At 32.5% G+C, this 21,460-nt stretch overlaps 1 protein-coding gene across 1 annotated transcript; it reads left to right on the top strand.

Annotated features, from left to right (window-relative positions):
- Positions 1–2,276: 2,276 nt before the first annotated feature.
- LOC140447794 (uncharacterized) lies at positions 2,277–20,695 on the top strand. The gene is made up of 2 exons (XM_072540652.1): positions 2,277–3,277; positions 20,174–20,695. Exons 1-2 carry the CDS (start codon positions 2,486–2,488, stop codon positions 20,612–20,614), a joined length of 1,233 nt encoding a protein of 410 aa, XP_072396753.1. The 5' UTR covers positions 2,277–2,485; the 3' UTR covers positions 20,615–20,695.
- The last annotated feature ends 765 nt before the right edge of the window (positions 20,696–21,460 follow it).

Here is a 21,460-nt window from a genome sequence, read left to right as displayed (position 1 = left end):
CGAATGACACAAGATGTTATGTACGACTACTTGAATGCAAATTTATATATTCTATTGACATGCTGTTACATTTTTTTTGTTTCGGATAGCGATGAGTCAGATAATCAAAATTCGTCAAGGAAAGAAGAAAATACAGGGGCTGATTGGGGATTAGTATTTGGCGATATGAGAAATTTTAATTTTGAAGAAAATATACGATTAACAGAAGAAGTATTAAATATGAAAAATGAAGAAGAATTCGCCTACTTCAGACCTTTTGTAGACGAAGAAATTATCAGCATTATTGTCGAACAAACCAACATATACGCAAATTAGGTGATTGTGAATAACATCGTTGAAGAAACCATCGGTCCATCTTCAAGACTGCATAAATGGAGAGACACAGACATGACTGAAATGTATTGCTTTTTGGGGTTACTGATTTGGATGGGTCTGGACCGTAAACCTAAACTGGCTGATTATCGGAGAAATTCGGATTTATACTGTTCAAAAGCTGCAGGATATACGTCTCGAAATAGATTTGAAATTTTGTTGCGTATGTTTCACTTCGCAAATAATTATTTACGTCAAGCAGAATACAGACTGTACAAAGTTCAGTCCCTGGTAACTTTGCTAAATTCCAAATTTAAAAAGGTTATAGTATCAGATGAAAACGGCATTGTCACATTAAAATGGAAAGATAACCGCGATGTCCTGATGATTACCACCAAACACCAACTGAATTTTATTGATCTTTCAGGTAGAATTGAGGTCAAAAAGAAGCCGGAAGCTATTGTGGCTTATAATAATGTAAAAAGTTTTATTGATGTATCTGACCAATTGTCATCTTATTCTACCTCGTAAACCGCGTTTACACGATGACAATTGGCGAGAAGATTGTCAGAAGACAACTGACTGGCATGAAATTATTGTCTTCGTCTAAACACTTCAGGCCAATTACCTTGCCAACTGCCCTCACAATTGGCCCAAAATTCAGTTGTCTCCGGGAGTAGACTGAGGACAATGAGCTGCGCCCAGTGAGCCCCCACCATTCGAAATCTCAATTGTCTCGACAATTGGCGCCGTGTGAACGGTGTAGGCCAGTAGTGCTGTTTTGTTTTTTACCAGTTCCCTCAACGTACATCACAGATGACGAGCAGTCGGCCATGTTTTAGATATCTACTGCCGTGGCAATAGTTGGCCCCGTATAAACATCTTCTTGTTCAACTGGACTGGCCTCCGACAATCCGCAACCACGTGATGACAATTGTCCAATGCCAATTGTCTCGCCAATTGTCATCGTGTAAACGCGGCGGCTTTATACACGGAGCATTAAATGGCACAGGAAGGTGACAGTTGAACTACTTACTGGAACAAACATAGTAAATGCTCATTATTTATATAATAAGAACAAAACTGTACCAGAAAGAATAAGTATAACAGATTTCAATAAAAAATTTATTTGAAACTACTTTCAAAAGGTAAACAAAAGGTAAAGTTATACTCCCCACGACACACCGTCAGAACATAAATTTATTCAAGCAGGTAAAAAAACGATCAGTGCGTAATGTGTTACCAACGAAATAAAGATGACCATGGACAACAGTATTCAATAATTTCTCTGCTTAGAATGTTTTTTTGATAAGTACAAAATTTTGCCAAAATAGTCGTTTGAGTATAATCAAAAATATGTGTTATTCTTTTATTATATTGTATCTATTATTAATCACAATAAATACTTTTACATCAAAATTAATTAGCGTTTAGGTTATAAAAAATCTACTATAATTCAACTGCTAATAGAAAAATTACGAAGTATTTTTTTACCAGGCTAAGATCATTTTTAATTTATCCCAGGCCACGCTAACCTAAATCCTATTAGAAATATACGTTAAGTATGCTCCTGTGAAATACACATGGCCAAACGATCCTTACTGACTGTGTATATGTAAATATACACGTGGCGGTTTGAACTCAGCCACTGTGTATATTAAGGTATACACACGGCAGTCAAAGTGTTAATAGAATAGTTAATAATTACACTACTGTAACACATGTACTGTACATAAATATATGTATGTATGTACGTACATAGTACATATATTACATATTATGTAATATTATTATGTATCTTCGGTCGGTCTTCCGGCCATCAACGATCAGGTATTCGAATATCCCGGTTATAGGAATATTCTTGGTCGGCATTCACATAAGCGTGTTTGACTGTATTAACATTGAAATTTAAAGTAATAATAGAATCATCACTGATTTTCCTCGTACTTAACCTTCACGTTTATTTATATCCAAAAAGCTAGTAATTTAAAAATTTATATATTTTGAGATCCACTTGCTCAGTTATCTGTTTGTCGATTCAAAGGTGTATATAAAACAGTTTTTAAGACGAAACCATAAAATTTTGTGTTTGAATAATATTTATTAAAAGGGTGCAAGTTATAGTTACTTCGAATATTATTTTCTACTAGATAGTGTTTTTGAATAGTGCAAAATGGAATATATTCTTACAGAGGAAGTAAAATCCTGGATTCAACAATCCGTAGGTACTAAAAATTGTAGTATCACCGTAGAAAATACAACCCAGAAAGGGGAAGGTTATTCTGGAGAGTTTATTTTTGCAAAAGTTGAACTTCCGTTAAGTGAAGGTAAAGTTGCAGACGGTAAAACAGTGTATATAGCTCTAAAACGCAACAATCAGAATCCACTAGTTCAAAAACAAATTTCGGTAATTCAAGAATTCTGTAGGAGGGAAGTATATTTGTATAGTGCCATCATTCCAGCATATCAAACGTTTTATAAAAACAAAACGTTGAAAGATGATCTTTATATAGTTCCAAACTGCCACAAAGCATTTTTGGAGGGCAAAAATAACGTTGTTGTATTAGAAAATCTTAAAAAGAAAGGTTACGTGCTGCAACAAAAAGACAAACCGATGAACTCTGCGCAAATCAAATTATGCTTAAAATCTTATGCCAAATTACACGCTTTGGGCCTTGCAATAAAAGATCAGAGTATAGAACTATTTAAAAATATTTCTGAGAACTTGCATCCTTTAATAAGCGAGGCATTGAGTCATTTTAAACCACTCATAGACAGTAGATCAACTGCTGTAGTCAATACATTAAAAGAAGCAGGAAGAGAAGACTTATCGGCCAGATTTGAAAAGTATATTTGCGAAAAGAGTATTTTTAATCGTTATATTGAAGCTGCCGATGGTACTTTAGACGAGAAAGTAATTATTCATGGTGACTGCCATAACGCTAATATGCTGTTTCTTTTTAAGGTAAATACTCTATAATTTTTATTAATATAGTACCACTAATAGTCCCTAAAGTAATTCGTCGTTACTATAACTTCTTTAATTTTTTGTACTTCGCACCTAACTGTCTTATCGAATTTGACCAATCGTAAGTAGTATTTGACCTTTTTTCCTGTAAAGTTGTGAAAATGGTTGTGAATAGATTTTATCTTTTATATTGCTTTGGTGAGATTTTGAAATTCCTCCTCCTCCTAAGTGCCTCTTCTGTTGAGGTTGGCGATCAATATGGCAAATTTATCTCTATTCTGGGCTTGATTAATTAATTTATTTTTTCTTTCGTCCTATGCCCCTTTTACCTTTAATCTTGCCTTCTAATATTACCTGGAGCTGCTCAAATTCCCTATGGCGCATTATGTGTCCTAGATATAACGTCTTTCTAATTTTGAAATTACACAGTGTGAAAACCACTTATGGAATAAAATTGTTTGTGTCCATATTTTAGAAAATTATAAACAACGCTGGGACTTTTTAACTTTTAAATTTGTGTGTGTGCTGGTTTTCTTTAAAACTTTTAAATTTAAACGTCTGCCTTTTAAACACTTAAATATACAGGGTAATTTACATAAGTCTAGCATAATCCAGTATCGTTTTATTATTGAAACACCAAACACCAACAGCAACAAAATTATCTCAACAAACTGTATGCCGCACAGGGTGCGGCAGATAAACGGCCAATTAGACATATCTCGAGAACTAAAGGTAACTGAATTATGAAAATTGAAATAATGGGGTTTTGAAGAGTGAAAAATTTTCATTTATTCGCTACTTCTGTAGTTGGAAAGTTCCATATAGTGTTTAATATAGTGTTCCATATAGTGTTCCATAAGTTGCTTATAACTTTGTGTTCTTTAAAGGGACACCTTATATATTTCTAATTTTCAAAATATTTATATTATTCTGAACATTTTTTGTTAATACTTCCCCATACCTATTTTAAACCAGTTTTGAGTTATAATGGTTTTTGTTTGAAAATTACACTTCTCTACCATGTATATTAAGTTTAATACCCTAAATTTCTTATGATCTTATTAACCAGATCCAGCATTTTTGTTTACAGTATAAAGTTGCCTTTTTCATTATACAGTGTGCTGTCAAAATTGGCTTAAAACCGGCATCCTAAATTTTCGCCTAATTCCGTTTTTTTAATGGCACACCCTGTAGGTGATTTATTCTTTTCGAAAAATATGTTTTTTACTATTGATTTTTATTATTTTTCCCTATATCTATCTCTTGGACTTTTCAAACAAATTAACTTCATACATTTTTGCCACAAAAAGATTTCCGCAGACTTCTTCTTCTTCAAGTGCCCTGTCCGTTACGAACGTTGGCTATTAACATGGCAATTCTGATCTTTGATCAGATAAAAGGCATATATCGAGCACAGTTTAATTTAATCTTGCCCAAGTACTTTCGATCCCTAGATCATCTTCAGGGGCATCTGAAATAAGCCAAGAAACGTTTTTTTATAACCAAAGAAATTGATTAACTTCGATAAAAACTCGAAGTTTATGGTTGAAAAAAGGTTTTTATGTGATTAACGTTTATAGACTTACTTCGTCAATTGTGGTCTATCCGGCAAGAACAAGATGTCATAAACATATAAATGTACATAACACTACACTACAAATGGACAAACAAACACTTTAAAATTATTTAAGAAAGGCTACATTACTTGAAGAAGCCGGAGACAGAATGGCTCCTGATCTAACGGAAATGTTGGGGTGACATGTGACAAATGACAACTTGGATGAGCAGTCACAATCATAGATATGTGATCTGCACCTTTTACAATTCTATGAAACTAAGTATTGACCAAAAGTCCAACTGACACTACTATAGGAGGTCACTGATGAAATATAAAATTATATAGAATATTTTTTAAGTAGATTGAATAATCCAGATCTCACACTTAAACATGTCTGTAATAATTAAGGTGTTAGTTTGAGAGCAACTGAAATCGACGAAAAGTAAGAATGCAAGAAGCGGACTAAACAATATATTAGACAGTGGGTGGTTGACTACAATAAAATGGTCTACCAAGCACTATCTGTAATGTAGAAAGGAAGAGATCTGACTATGTAATTAAAATACTAATAATTGAAAATCAAAATGGAAAGCAAAGTATATAAATGGGGTGTAATCCAAGTAGTTCAGTTGAACCCACAGTCAATGGTATAACTATAAAATTACTATGGATGTGCTCAGTGCAGGAAGTCTAAACAGTCGAGCTGGGTCCCCTACGAGGTGAAGCTGTAATAAAGTTTTTAAAAATAGGTTTAAATTTAGTACAATTTAAATTAATTTGAGTATTAAGACAGTGAGAGTTTTCATTTGTTTCCCTTGTAATTTCCAAATCTTTCAATAAATCCAACTCCATATAGTTTTTCTTTTTACTAATGTCATGTAAGATAGATGAACCAGTGTTGATGTTAAAATTGTCTTTACTGGATAATAAGTGTTGACCAAAACTTGAAGAGTTTGGTCTTTTCAAATGTTCTGAAACTCTAGTGGATAACTTTCTAATAGTTCTACCTACAAAAGAGGCATCACAATCATCACATTTTAATTTGTAAATACCACTTTTGTCAAGTGTGTTCATCCTATCTTTGGTGTTGATTAAGAAGGAACCTAAGGTGTTGTGTGACTTGAAGGAAATTTTGATGTTATCGATTGTAGAAGTAAAAAGTTTAGATATTTTATTGGAAATGCTGCTAATATAGGTGAAGGAGAAATATCTGGTGTTATTTGAAGCAGTAGGTTGAAGAAAACATTGTGACGAATATGCAAGCTTTTCTGCAATTTTTAGTTTGGATCTATTTAGAAGCTTATAGATAATGTTCGGATCATAACCATTATTGAAAGCAATTTGTTTTATTAAGTTCTGAATTAAAGTTATCATTAGAAAGTGGAAATTTGAGTAACCTATGAATGTAACTGTTGAAAGCAGCCATTTTATGTTGGGTTGGATGATTAGATGTATCATGTATAACATGATCTGTTTGGGTAGGTTTTCTGTAAATATTGTACTCTAAAGAATCTTTATTACGGGAAATAGTCATATCCAAGAAGTTCAACTTTTTATCAGATTCTGGTTCCAGAGTAAAAGAGATGTTGGGATTGAGGTTATTAAGATCATCCAGAATCTGTAAAGCATCATCTTGGGTTCCCTGTATGAGAGCTATACAATCATCAACATACCTTGACCAAAAAACTATTTTGTTGTTGTTGTTGTTTAGAACTTCTGTTCTAAGCTGTCTAAGAAAATGTCAGCCAGAAAAGGTAATAGTGGAGATCCCATTGCTAAACCTGTTGGTTGTTTATATATTTTAAAGATGATGCTTTACAGATTCTGGATGATCTTAATAACCTCCATCCCAACATCTTGTTCTTGCCGGATAGGCCACAATTGACGAAGTAAGTCTATAAACGTTAATCACATAAAAACCTTTTTTTAAACATAAACTTCGAGTTTTTATCGAAGTTAATCAATTTCTGTGGTTATAAAAAAACGTTTCTTGGCTTATTTCAGATGCCCCTGAAGATGATCTAGGGATCGAAAGTACTTGGGCAAGATTAAATTAAACTGTGCTCGATATATGCCTTTTATCTGATCAAAGTTCATTTATTCGAGCATTCAACCTTATATTTATTTAATTCTGATCTTGTTTGCGGCGCTTCTGAATAGTTCGACCGATGTGAGCCCGAACCACTTCCTCAGATTTTGGAGCCACGAGTGTCTTCTCCTTCCTGGCCCTCGCTTACTGTCTATTTTTCCCTGGACAATCAATTGCAGTAGACGGTACTTATTGTGTCTCAATATGTGGCCTAGATATTCAAGCTTTCTTTGTTTAATTGTATTCACGATTTCTTTCTCCTTTCCGATTCTTTGGATTACCTCTATGTTGGTGACATGTTCGGTCCAGGATATACGAAGAATGCGTCGGTACACCCACATTTCGAATGCTTCTAGTTTTCTCGTGAGCGTCTCCGTCAGCGTCCAGGCCTCCACACCATACAGTATGATCGGAAAAATGTAGCATTTAACTAGACGTAGTTTTAGGGGAAGAAACCAATCCCTGCTTATGAGGAGCTTTTTCATATTGCTAAATGCTGCTCTAGCTCGTTCTATTCTCGCCTTAATTTCTGTGGCCTGTTCCCATTTTGCATTTACGTTGGTGCCAAGGTACACATAAGATTCTACATGGTCAATTAGTATGTTACTTATCCGTAACTGTCGAGCAGGCTGTTGCTTCCTGCTTATCAGCATCCACTTTATCTTCTTGAAGTTGAGGCTCAGGCCGTATTCCCCACTAACTGAATAAACTCTTTCCATTACCCGCTGTAATTCGTCTATGGTACTGGCAAGGATCACCGTGTCGTCGGCATATCTTATATTGTTCGTTAACTCGCCGTTTATTTTTATGTCCTCATTTGCATTTTCCATACATTTATTAAATATTTCTTCGGAATAAATATTGAATAGAAGTGGGGATAATATACAACCCTGACGGACACCTCTTTTGATCTGCACACTTTTAGTGAGTTCGTTGCCAATTTTTGCTCTTGCTGTTTGACCCCAGTATAGGTTTGCCACAATTCGAATGTCCTTGTCGTCAATACCTGTCTTTCGCAGAATATCTATCAATTGTTCATGATTGACATTGTCAAATGCTTTTCTAAAATCCACAAAGCACAAATACACGTCCTTATCAACGTCTCTACACCGCTGTATAAGCACCTGGAGAGCGAAAATTGCTTCTCCTGTTCCAAGTGCTTTCCGAAAGCCAAACTGCGATCTATCAATATTTGACTCACATTTATCATATATTCTTCTATGAATGATCTTAGTGAACGCTTTAGTGACATGATTAATCAAGCTTATAAGCCGGTAGTCATCACAGATCTGGGCATTTGGTTTCTTCGGGATTGTAATAAATGTTGACTGCAGCCAGTTCTCCGGGATTTTACCGCTAATATGTTGTTAAAAAGTTCAACTAGATTATCAAGGAACTGTTTGTCTGATTTACATAGGATCTTTAATATTTCGCAGGGTACATTGTCCGGACCTGCTGACTTATGGTTTTTTATCCACAAGGAAACAAAGTTCCTGTATTTGGCTGTATACCATATATTAAAATTTTTTTTGAATAAAATCCTTTATAAAAAGGTATATAAAAAACCCAGTTGGGCTATGTTGAATTGACAAAACGTTTTCGGAATTAGTATTCCATCTTCAGTGTCCTAAAATAGTATTTAACCACTTAATTAAGAAGAACATGAAATAATTTAAGTTTTGACTAAGGTTAATGTAAAATGTGGTTAATACTTACTAGTTAATACATGGATGTAGCCACTAAATATGTGGGTAAAAACCCTTTAAAAATTATTAAATGAAATTTAGTTTACATTATGTCTAATTTACAGTTAAGATGGTAAAGTTACCGTTGGATTGGTAACATGGCGACATATGACTCTACATACATTAAATTGCAAGTCCTGAGACGGTATGTCTACGAGGACTTTATCAAAGCAACTGATTGAAATGACAATCTTGGCAGGTTATAACGGAAGTTATGACAGAGCAGTCAGTGTAACTGTATATGTCTATTTAAGACAGAAGCCAACGTTGTTTAAAATTGTGAAAGTTGAAATAAAATAAAATTATAACAGTATCAACCATCAATGTTATTGTTATAAATTATGTATGTGAAATGAAGTTGTGGTGAGAAAATTATGTGATTATAGTTAGGCAACCAACTATACAGTGTCAAGTGGTGTGATGAAAAGATTCATGAACTTGCAACTCACGAAGTTTTACATTTTCCAGGTACCAAATGTTGTTTTTTGACATACAGGGCCTAATATAATTGAGTTATAAGTCAATTTTTACATGAACTTTATATCATAATAGTTTTATTTCATTCATTGAATAACATCCTCACATATTAAATATATTAATTCCTATACTTTTTCAAGAACCCAACTTTCCACCTGTGTCTAGTTTCTATTTTCCAGGTACCAAATGTTATTAAAACATAAAGGGCCTTATATTAGAATCTTTTCATCACACCACTTGACACTATATAGTTGGTTGCCTAACTATAATCACATAATTTTCTCACCACAATTTCATTTCACATACATAATTTATAACAATAACATTGATGGTTGATACTGTTATAATTTTATTTTATTTCAACTTTCACAATTTTAAACAACGTTGGCTTCTGTCTTAAATAGACATATACAGTTACACTGACTGCTCTGTCATAACTTCCGTCATAACCTGCCAAGATTGTCATTTCAATCAGTTGCTTTGATAAAGTCCTCGTAGACATACCGTCTCAGGACTTGCAACTTAATGTAGAGTCATATGTCGCCATGTTACCAATCCAACGGTAACTTTACCATCTTAACTGTAAATTAGACATAATGTAAACTAAATTTCATTTAATAATTTTTAAAGGGTTTTTACCCACATATTTAGTGGCTACATTCATGTATTAGCTAGTAAGTATTAACCACATTTTACATTAACCTTAGTCAAAAATTAAATTATTTCATGTTCTTTTTAATTAAGTGGTTAAATACTATTTTAGGACACTGATGATGGAATACTTATTCCGAAAACGTTTTGTCAATTCAACATAGCCCAACTTGGTTTTTTATATACCTTTTTATAAAGGATTTTATTCAAAATTTTTTTTATTGTTTTTTAGTGCTGCAATGGCATCTTCTATCTCCGATTTAAGGATTGAAGGTCCTGTTTCTCCTTCTCCATATAGGTGATCATCAGTCCTGTCAGATGCAAATAATTTTTCTATGTATGATTTCCATGTTTCTAAGATCATTGATGGATCCGAGATAAGATTTCCATCGCCATCTTTTATGCTGTTGGGTGACTTATTAAATTTCCTCTTGTTTGTCATTGATTTTATTTTTTTGTGCATATTGTAACTGTCGTATTTTCGTTCGTATTGTTCTATTTCCCTGCATTCGTTGGAAAACCATTTTTCTTTGGCTTCTCGAATTTTCGTTCTTATGATTTTGTGGATCTGCTGGTATTTTTCTTCATTTTTATCTTGAATTTACGTCTTTCATCCATCATATCCATTATCTCATCAGACATCCATTCTTCCTTCTTCCGTCTCTCACGCTTTAATAGAGTCGCGCATGTTGTTTGGCTTGCTTCCCTCGATTTATCCCATCTCTCTATTATGTCCGACGTGTTCTCGTTAATGTCGTTCCGCAGACTATGTTGTGTTAATTTAAAACTTTCATATTGTAAGGTAATCATTGAATAATTAAAATGGTGCTATCAAAGAAAATAGCTTATTAATGTTATAAATTTTCAAAATGTTACCCATCAACATTCAATCATTTATGAAGTCTTTTAATCAGATTTTCATTAGTAGCTCTTGATATTGATTCTTTATCTATTTCGTTAAGAATTTAAAGGACTTTATTTAATACAGCTCCCTCAGTAGTGACAGGTTCAGAAAACACCTTATTTTTAAATTCTTCTTTTTCGCGTGCCATATCAGAATTACCCGACGTTGGCAATCAGCATTGAGAAGGCTTCTCGATCTTCTGCAATATGGAATAATTGTCCTGCATTTATTATCTGTTTCCGTTCACGAATGTTTTTTAACCAAGAAACTTGTTTTCTTCCTACACCTTACGGCCTCTATTTTACCTTAAAGGATCAGTTGTTATATGTTATATCCACTTCCCTTTACTATATGTCCCAGGTAAGACATTTTTCGTTTTTATTTTTAACATATCTTCAAATATGATAATCTATTAGTGACAACATGATCTTGGCGACCAGAAAAACGGATCTTTATTAGATATCCGACTACCGCTAAATATTTCATCAAGAAATTTGGCGACTCCTCGAATATTGTGAGCCAGTACTCCATATTGTTAAAACGAAGCCTCGTTAGCCATATTATTATGTAAAGTGTGCAGTGCTGGTACAATTACTTACTCTAAAATGTTGCAGTAAAGCTCTCCGTTTAAATTTGAGTCATAACTCATGATAGCGATCATCTTTTTATTTTTCATATCAACTACAAAAAAAAATTGTTTAATTTACTAATGTTTGTATTTTGAGAACGATTTCCGAGGTGAAAATTGAAACATCATTAAACGTACTTTAACCATTAATTGTAGCTTATTCCCATTTAAATAGTAATTACTCTGTGCTAATATTTATTTTTTAAATGTTTAAATATTGAAAATATGAAAATACTGTATTACAAAAATTATAAATTTTAACTGTTTTAACAAATTGACTCTGATTATAGTAGTAAATACATGGCTAAGAGGAATCGAATCGTGAGTTCCTTTTATGAATATAAAATAACTGAAATCAAGTTGAGTTATAGTAAATATAATGGAATTGTTATATTTCACAGAATAATTATTACCAGATACGAAATAGTCTAATTGAAATAATTTATTATGTCTATTCATTAATTACCTAATTGTAAAGGAGGGTCACGGAGGGTTACGGCTTGAAAATTAATTTGAAAAAAACTAAATTTATGGTAATCACGAAATCAAAGAACATCAGAGCTAATCTTGTAATAGACAATACAACGATTGAGCGTGTGTCCTGTTATAAATATCTAGGTGCTTGGATCACAGACGATACTGATCAAACAAAAGAGATTAGATGTAGAATAGAAATCGCTAGATCAGTCTTTAATAGAATGCGCAAACTCTTTTGCAATCGTGATATCAATATAAAGTTACGAATACGAATGCTGCGGTGTTATGTCTTTTCTACCCTGTTGTATGGAGTAAAGGCTTGGACACTAAAACAGTTGACCACAAAAAACATCGAAGCTTTCGAGATGTGGTGCTATAGGCGCATTCTCAGAATATCATGGATGGACCGCGTCACTAACACGCAAGTACTCCAAACTTTAGACAAAAGATGCGAAATTCTAAATGAGATAAAAACTAGAAAGATGGAATACTTGGGGCACATTGTGAGAGGTGAAAAGTACGAACTTTTAAAAAATATCATGCAGGGCAAAATTAAGGGCAAAAGAAGTGTGGGAAGAAGAAAAATATCGTGGCTTCGTAATCTACGTGAATGGTTCGGGTGTAGTTCGATTGAACTTTTTAGGCGCGCTGCTAACAAAGTCGCAGTGGCCATGATGATTTCCAATCTCCGCTAGGAGTGGCACGAGAAGAAGAAGAAGAAAGGAGTGTCGGGACACCTTGCGTCCCTATTGTTAAAAGATTAAAAGATTTGTATTTACTGTGTACATCCATAGACCTGAGCAAAGTGTACCGCCAATCAAGGAGTGGGGGTAGCAGTCTTAATCGGACTTTGTATTAGTACTCTCTTCTTCATTATTATTTAACTTTGGCAATAATTTTCAAATATAGGGCCTCTGCCTGATTGTGTTTTATTCTGAGTAATAGTATATTACTTTATGAGGCGGAGAAACACGACTTTTCTTGACACGCCCGATATTACGCGCCGAACGAAATGAGGGCAAGTCAAGAAAAGTCGCTTCTTTGTCGAATAAAGTATACTATTTTTTCTTCAAACGTAGCAATTTTCAACCATAAATAGTACAATTCATACGCTATTTTTACTCGAAATTAACTGTGACAACTATCAAAGTCGTCTAGATGTTAGAAATTAAAATAATTAAGTCGTCGGTGGGATTGTTTGCAGTTATTAAAGACAGCTTATTGTTGTTGCAACCGCAAGCGCAAATTTAGTGCGAAAATGGAAAACCTAAACGAAATTGAGTCCGCGGCTAATGATGCAGTAGCACGTTTGGGGCCTGAAAAATCGATCTGAATCATGTGGTATTGCAAAATTTTTATTTGATTTAGCTAGCTTAATATTCGAGCTTCCGCTTAATAGCTTAATATTGACTTCTCACAAGAGGTAGTTAGGAAGTGAAAAATTAATAGGGTGGTAATAAATTTGTAAAAATTTATCAAAACACCGTGGTACTTCAAAAATATTTTTTTTTAAATTCTGCTGGAACGAATATTTAGCTAATGGGAACGTTTCCAAATAAAATTGCTTTAGTAGTGGAAAATTATCAGGGTGGTGAAAGTGTAGCAAAAACTTGTTAAAACACTTTTTTATTTCAATTATAAGTAGAGTATAGTGGAATATAAAAAAAATTTCGCCATCAATTTTTGATCTAACAGAATTATTGATTGATACAGTACAGTAAAATTATAAAAATAGATTTTTCATCACCTTAAATTTTAACGTGAGAATTGTTATGACTTCACCCTCATTTTTCACCCTCAACTAACCCCTGAATGGGTTAGTTGAGGGTAAAAAATTACTAGGGTGGAAATAAATTCGTAAAAGCCTAGCAGAACTATCTATTTATAAGAATAATATATCTACAAAAAAAAGTATTTCAACACCTTTATGTTTGCAATATTATTACGGTTATATATTATGGTGAATATAAATTAATATTACAGTTTTCCATCAGTTTTAATAGATTTTACACATATTTTATTCTCATCTTGCCATAAGCAGCATATAAATCTATATATCAAGTTTCATCTATAACAACAAACTTGAACTGTTCTTTATGTTTATATTTTTTATATAATCTCAAAGATTCTGCTCACTTCACAGCAATATGAGATAGTTCCATCAGTCCTCGTCTTGGATTATCTTTTAGCAATTTAAAACCAATGTATTTCAGTACAATATTGAGTGACATACGATAACCACTAAACAGATCTTTTTCCTTTAATTAAATCCATAAATTGATCAAAGTCACATGAGTGACAAAAAAAAACTGCAATTCCGACTTTTGGGTCCCCAGACAAAGACGAGTATTAGTAAGATTGTAGTGTTGATAACTCAATTTGTGAAAAATGTACACTTGTGTCACTGTTTCCCTAAACGTGCGATATAATAAAAATATTAATTGTTTTTTATGTAATTCAATCGATAGTTTTTGTATTTCTCAACATTAGTAATATTAAATCGTCCTAAAAATATTAACTTTGTTGTTGTGACTTTTTTTAAATTTTTTTATTACCATTTTATGTTTATGTTTATAAACATAACTAAACTAAACTAAACATTACTATATAAACATATATGTTTATATAGTAATAGTCGGTATATGGTTTAAACTGTTTAATGTTGAGTCCATCAATCTCCTCAATAGTGAAAAAGAATAAACATTTCAATAAAAAAAAACACTGTGTACTTAGTACGCACATAAGAAGTTATACCTCTATTATATGATTTCAACGAAATAAATATAATTTAAACAGTTTATTTGTATTTTATTATTATTATTATTAAACCAATTTTAATCCCAACTATTTTCCAAAATGGCCCTTAAAATAATATCAAGAATTAAAATAAGGCAACAACACGAGGTGTTCCTCAGCTACATGGTTTCTTAGCAGTCACCCATCCAAATCATAACCGCGTTCGCCATTGGTGCTATGTTTTTTTTTTTACTAAAGACACAGAAGTGTACTTACATTAAAATCTGGTCAGTAAGACCAATTATCACTTTGTTTAATCACTATGTTATCACACTTTGTTATCACTAACTTAAATTATTGAAATCTTAAAATTAGGTGTCTACTCACTAGTATCTTTCCTATTATTTCTAATAACTAGCATTAAATTTAGCATGCATACTCGCACAACACTTTACTCTGCTTTTCACTCACTCATTATATTAGTTCAAAAGGCTTTGTTCTTTTGAGCCTTCTCTCTAGGTTCGTATTGTCGAGGAGCTGGATAGCCTCGACGTTTACATGATGATGGAGTCGTTGTTCATGGCTCCCTGCAAATTTCTTGATTATCTGATTATCTGATTGATTATCTGATTATTTCTTGACCATCTTGAGGTCCTGGTGAAGGTCGCTATTCCTAACGTACCAAGGCGTATCTACGATGTTCCTCAGCACTTTATTCTGGAATATCTGGATTACTTTGATGTTACTAGGCTTAGCACTGTCCCAGAGTTGGCAGCCGTAGGTCCATATTGGTCTCAGTATTTGTTTATAGATTAGGAGTTTATTATTTATGGATAGAGAGGAATGTCTTCCCATCAACCAATACATTTTCTTGTAGCGGATGCCTAGTTCTTCTCTTTTCTTCTTCACGTGAGCTTTCCAGCGAAGTTTCGCATCAAGAAAGATCCCCAAGTACTTTGCTGATGTTGCAATAGGCACTTGGACATCATTTATTCTAATTGGAATATTATTGATTCTCTTATTGGTAAAATTTATATGGACTGATTTATTCTCATTCAGCTTAATTTTCCATTTTTTGGTCCATTCATCGATTTTATTTATTGAATTTTGTAGTTTTTCTGTAGTTTCTTCGACGGTGTCACTTACCGCTAAGACAGCAGTGTCATCTGCGAAGGTGGCTATGGTGTCGTCTTCTAGTTCAGGTATATCACACGTGTATATTAGGTATAGGACTGGACCCAATACACTCCCTTGTGGAACACCTGCTTCAATATCCTTGAGATCAGTGTATGCATCTTCTTGTTTAACTCTAAAATGTCTGTTCGCTAGATATGATTGTAATATATTTAAATATTGTTTAGGCATGAATGATTTAAGTTTATGTATCAAACCTTTATGCCAGACTTTATCAAACGCCTGTGCTACATCTAGGAAGGTTGCAGAACAGACTTTTCTTTTCTCTAATGATCTTTCAGTTATAGCAGTTATTCTATGCACCTGGTCAATTGTCGAATGCTTATTTTTAAATCCAAATTGATATGTGACAATAGAATAAAATTGATACAAAAATTAATTATTTTTGCAGATTGTACAAATAATAATTATTAAGATTACTTTTTAATATTATTTTCACCATATTTTTATTAATTCTGTTCCGTATGCCATTTCGTAATTATTACATTGACAGTAGTAGGTATCAATGATAATTATCTACACATCGACGTACGTTTCATTTAATATTTTGATTTAACTTGTTTGAAAATGAATCATGAGGCACGGGAAAATACAGAGTGAACGTACTTTAATTCATAATAAGTCAGTATTATTAATATTTATTTTATTCTCCACTGTTTGATCACATGAACCTAATTTTTCTATTAACACGTTCAACTTCGTCGCTTTTTTTAAGGGAAAATAGTGGGCCACTGACATGTATTTTAAGATACACTTTAAAAAGTCATTTATAATAAATATGAGTACAAAAAAAAATTAATTTGGTAACAAAAAAAACTCACTGCGTGAGTCGCGTTGGTGGCCACAGGGCCACAGGGCAGAAAATGTGTCCGTTGAACTAAAAAAAAAAAATAATAATCTGATCGAGAAAAGATATAATTATGAACCTAGATCACTAACATAAATAATTATTAAATGGCAACAACATCAAGAAAACAAATTAATTACCTAATTTTCAATTTCTTCATGAAAACGTCTAAAACAATTTTCTAAGCACAATCCCAGATGTTCAGGGCACTCCGCACAATAAAACAATGAGTCCTTTCTTTCTTTTTTAGTTTTCCAGCAATATTTACACCGTCGCCGTTTTGTAATGCCATTAGCTGATTTAGGGGAATGGGATGACAAATGAAACGACAAATTTTTTTTGACTTGAGGGATTTTTGGGTTTGGTCCCAAAAGACTATCAATCACGGACAATCAAAAGTCGTACATTGACATTTTTGTATTAGAATTATTATAGAAATAGTATACGTTGATTAGCATAATTTGAAAAATATGTATGCCTATTTTTTTGTACCACCTCATAGTTTTGTGTTCGCAACTGTAATAATTTAACATCTGGTCACCTAAGTCAATGCCACCTTTGTTTTTGTTATATTCAACGACTAAACGGGGCTTTTTTTGATCAATTCCTTTCCTAGATATTGTTAGAACCATTTCATGACCAAATTCGGAAGAGATCATTAAAATATCTCGCTGATCTTTCCATTTACACACACATGTAGCTTTATTATTGTAAGCACTCACCAGTTCATTTTGTTTTAATTTTCGAGAAACAATTTCGTGTGGATTTTCCGCTCTTCCTGTTCTCAATGTTCCTGTAAAATAAGTTTTAACACAAATTAGTTTTATACACAATGGAACACTATTATAAAAATTATCTATATATAAGGAGGACCAACATTTATTTTCGAATCCATCAAATTTAGCACTACTTTTCCGTATAATTACGTCCTCCAACTACAGGGTTACTGGCTCCACTATAAACTAATATGCCTTGAATCATCCCAGTACATTCTGTCAAAGTATACAGATTAACAAAATATTTGTGTTATTTGCCTTTGAGAAATTGACGAAAACTAAGTCTTCCTCTCCATAAAATCATAGATTCGTCCAGGCCTAATTTTCTTTCTAGATAATAAAAATTCTCCATTTTAATATCAAAAAATAAAAAATATAAACTAATATGCCTTGAATCATCCCAGTACATTCTGTCAAAGTATACAGATTAACAAAATATTTGTGTTATTTGCCTTTGAGAAATTGACGAAAACTAAGTCTTCCTCTCCATAAAATCATAGATTCGTCCAGGCCTAATTTTCTTTCTAGATAATAAAAATTCTCCATTTTAATATCAAAAAAATCTAACAATGGAGATATCTTGGCAAGTCTGGACTGGGTATTGTCACTATTATTGTCAAAATGCGCATAAAGTTTATTTGGCGCTAAGTCTTTGTATTTGTAGCGCACTCTCGCGGTTTGAAACTTGTACCTTTCTTGTAAGTAAAATATGACAAAACGAGAAAAATAGATATTTTTCTAAAAATACACAAATTATGAACTGGAATATTATTGTAAACTGACTACTGAACGAATACACAGAATGAATTATAAAAGTAATTACGCTTTTTTATTTTATTCATTATAATTATAATATTTAAGATATAAGTTCCTGCGACTGGATGACTACTTACGCAAGAGGCCATTGACGCCAATAAAATATTTAAAGGTTAAAGGTTACCTTTACACCTCTTGTTTTCATTTTTCATTCTGTTATCTGTTTATTGTTTTTGCTCAGCGTTATTTTTTGTGTGCGTAACTCTCAATGGTCTATTTTTTGTTTATTGTTTGGATGGTAATTGCTGTTTTACCACTTTTGCGTGGTAAAACAGCAGAATGCGGAAATAATCCCTTCTCCTGCATTGTATTATTTAGTTTATTATGGATAACGTAAAATAAACTATGTAGACTCAATAACTTATGTGCAATTAGGCATTCTAAGGTAATATCATTTAGTTTCATTTCCTGCAATAGATTATAATTATTAAAAGCCCCTTGTGACTTTCTTTGCTTAAATATTACACGAACCCAATATTTTCTTTGCCGAATTGTACACTTTTTTTTGCGAATTAAAAGAAGTATACATAATAATAGCGTTTTATTAACTTTACGAACATAGCTTCTTCGATTAACATTAATATTTCATTAAATTAAATGTACAGATGTTAAACTATTGGAATAAAATTAGGTTACAAAACATCAGTTTTATCGGAAAAAGTTAAAATAATTTCATCTTTATCCGATGTCCGAAGCATAGTTAAAAATTTCGGATGAAATTCGGCGCGAAAATATTCCGATTCGATTTTGACCAATCAGAATACTTTCGGATCATCGTGTCCTCGGAAATCGGATACATGGGACTCCGCCTTTAGTGCTTAGATATCAATTTGTTTGAATTTTATCAAAATGAATATTATTACACTGGATTTAAGTCTATATCACATGATATCCCATTTCAACCAGTTACACCAAAAAAGGGGAAAGATTTAGTTGATGCAGGGCATCTACGCAATGTTTCGGAATATAAGAGCTGCATCCAAGCCTCGGGTACATAACTTGGGCTCATTTCTGCATCAGATTTTCTTCCTCCAAGAAAGTGATCACTGCAAATTAAATGATGACTTTTTGGAGTCCATAATGATCCATCCTCGCTACAAAATAAATTATTTTTTTATTTTACACCATACAAATATCATGTTGTTTGTATTATAGGTTATTTACTTACTTTTTCCTATTGATAGCAATAATCCACTTTTCTCTTTGAATAGTTTTATGATTGGCAACAGAAAATGAATATAATTTCCAATCACTGTTATATCCATTATTTTTACATGTATCAATATAACAGCTGCTATATCTTTTTTTGAAAAATCCATATTTGCCATTATTAATTTGAAAATTTACAAGTTAAATGTAAAAAACTACCACTAACAGCGCTGGTAAAAACTGTCAAATCCCCTCTACTCATCGGCTCACAGCGAATACCGGCTCTTTATCGGTTTCGCGCGCTCCGGTCCTCTACGGATGAACAGTATTTTGATTTTTTTACTCTTCACTATTTACACGTCCTGAACTGTAGAAATATTCGTTTCAATATTTAAATTTTTAACAGAAACTGTGAAATACGCCATAAACACTTTGACAGTTTTTTGACGTTTTATAAAATAGTCCATCTAATATTTAGTTCTGCAATTATAGTGCATATTAATTATGCATAAATATTTTTTCGTGCCATATATTTGATATAGTATTAGTTATGTACTAAAATCATCAACAAAGCATAATATAAGGTTTTGTTTGTCTTTGAGTAGCCCTTTTATACATAGCAGTTAGATCCTCTCAAATCCCTTGATTAAATGTACAAAAAACATAAAAATACTACACATAAGATATATTCTATTAACAGATCTGCCCCTCTTTCACCTTGATGAAGTTTCTTGGTTTCTATTAGTCCTTTTAGTAGATCTTAATTATTCTGGAGAACAAGTTTATGATTATGTTTTAGGTTAGTTTATTCTACAAAACTAATACTAATAACTTTAATATTTACAGGACAACGACAGAAATAATCCCCAACATGTAGCTCTGATTGATTTCCAAGTAACGTGCCTTCATTCGCCGATATTAGATATCTCAGCCTTTCTTTATTTAAACGTATCAAGTGAAGAATTTTCACAATTCAAGGAATTTTTGGAATTTTATTACAGCGAATTATCGTCTGTTTTAACAGAACTAGGCAGTGACGTAAATCAGTTATTCCCATTGCATGTTATGCAAAAACATTTAAGGACATTTATTCATTATGGATTTTGTTTAACAATAACGTTCATGGAAATTATGTATATAGAGAATGAAGATGCGCCTCCTTTGATTGATGAGAAAACCAATGAAATACTGGGAGGACTTAAAGACCTTAAATTAAAGTCAAGGGAAGAATATTTGAGACGTCTTGTTTCTATAGTGGATAGTTTCTTTAATAGTGGATATGTGTGACGCGTAATACTAAAATAATATATTAACCTATATAAAAAACATATAAAAAACCAAAGTGACAATAAAACCAGTTGTGACCAAGTCTTTTTTTTCTATTTTTCCCCTTTTAAAAATAAACTAATATTTACAATTAATTCATCCTGACAAAAATGTATGATTTTTCTGTAGTTATGCACAAATAAAAAAGTATCACTCCGATCAAAATTTAAATCTACCAAATAAAATTTGTTGTAAATATTGCTGATCTATTGAATGTCATATCCACGGCCTCTTGATAACCTGTAGTTAAATATGCGTTTCTCGTTGTCAAGAACTTTTTGAGTATATAGTCGCATAATTTTTTTTTTTCAGGGGAAAAGTCTCATCTCCACCAAAGTAAAAGGGAACTTCAATGTCATTGGGCATGACAGCTGGTTTTGGAATATAAAGTTTCGTAATGTAAAAAAATGCAAAAGGTTGATAATAAACAGCTTTTCGTTCACAAAACTTAACGAAGACCACGTTGCTCAAGTCAGAAAGCTTTATTGGGGTCGGTAAAGATACAGATGGTAAAAAAATTGTAGATCAAAATAGATAGATAAACAATTGAACAAAAAATTTAACAGTTTGACAAAGAAAAACAAGAAACACGGAATACAGCTAAACTGTAAAACAACATGTGCGCCAATAAGATTTAACCTGAAACTTACGAAGGAGCTCAAGAATAAATAAACTAAACAAACATTTGTCTAAAAAACATCAGAAAAACACAAAAAGTACACGTCAGAAAACATATCAGCAAATTACCGACGAAAAACTATAAAAATTGATATATCTAACCATAAGCTGTAAGAAAAGGTTATATAT

This window comes from Diabrotica undecimpunctata, chromosome 8, assembly GCF_040954645.1.
Source record: "Diabrotica undecimpunctata isolate CICGRU chromosome 8, icDiaUnde3, whole genome shotgun sequence".
In the NCBI taxonomy this organism is placed as follows: Eukaryota; Metazoa; Arthropoda; class Insecta; order Coleoptera; family Chrysomelidae; genus Diabrotica; species Diabrotica undecimpunctata.
This window is presented reverse-complemented; position numbering and strand designations above follow the sequence as displayed.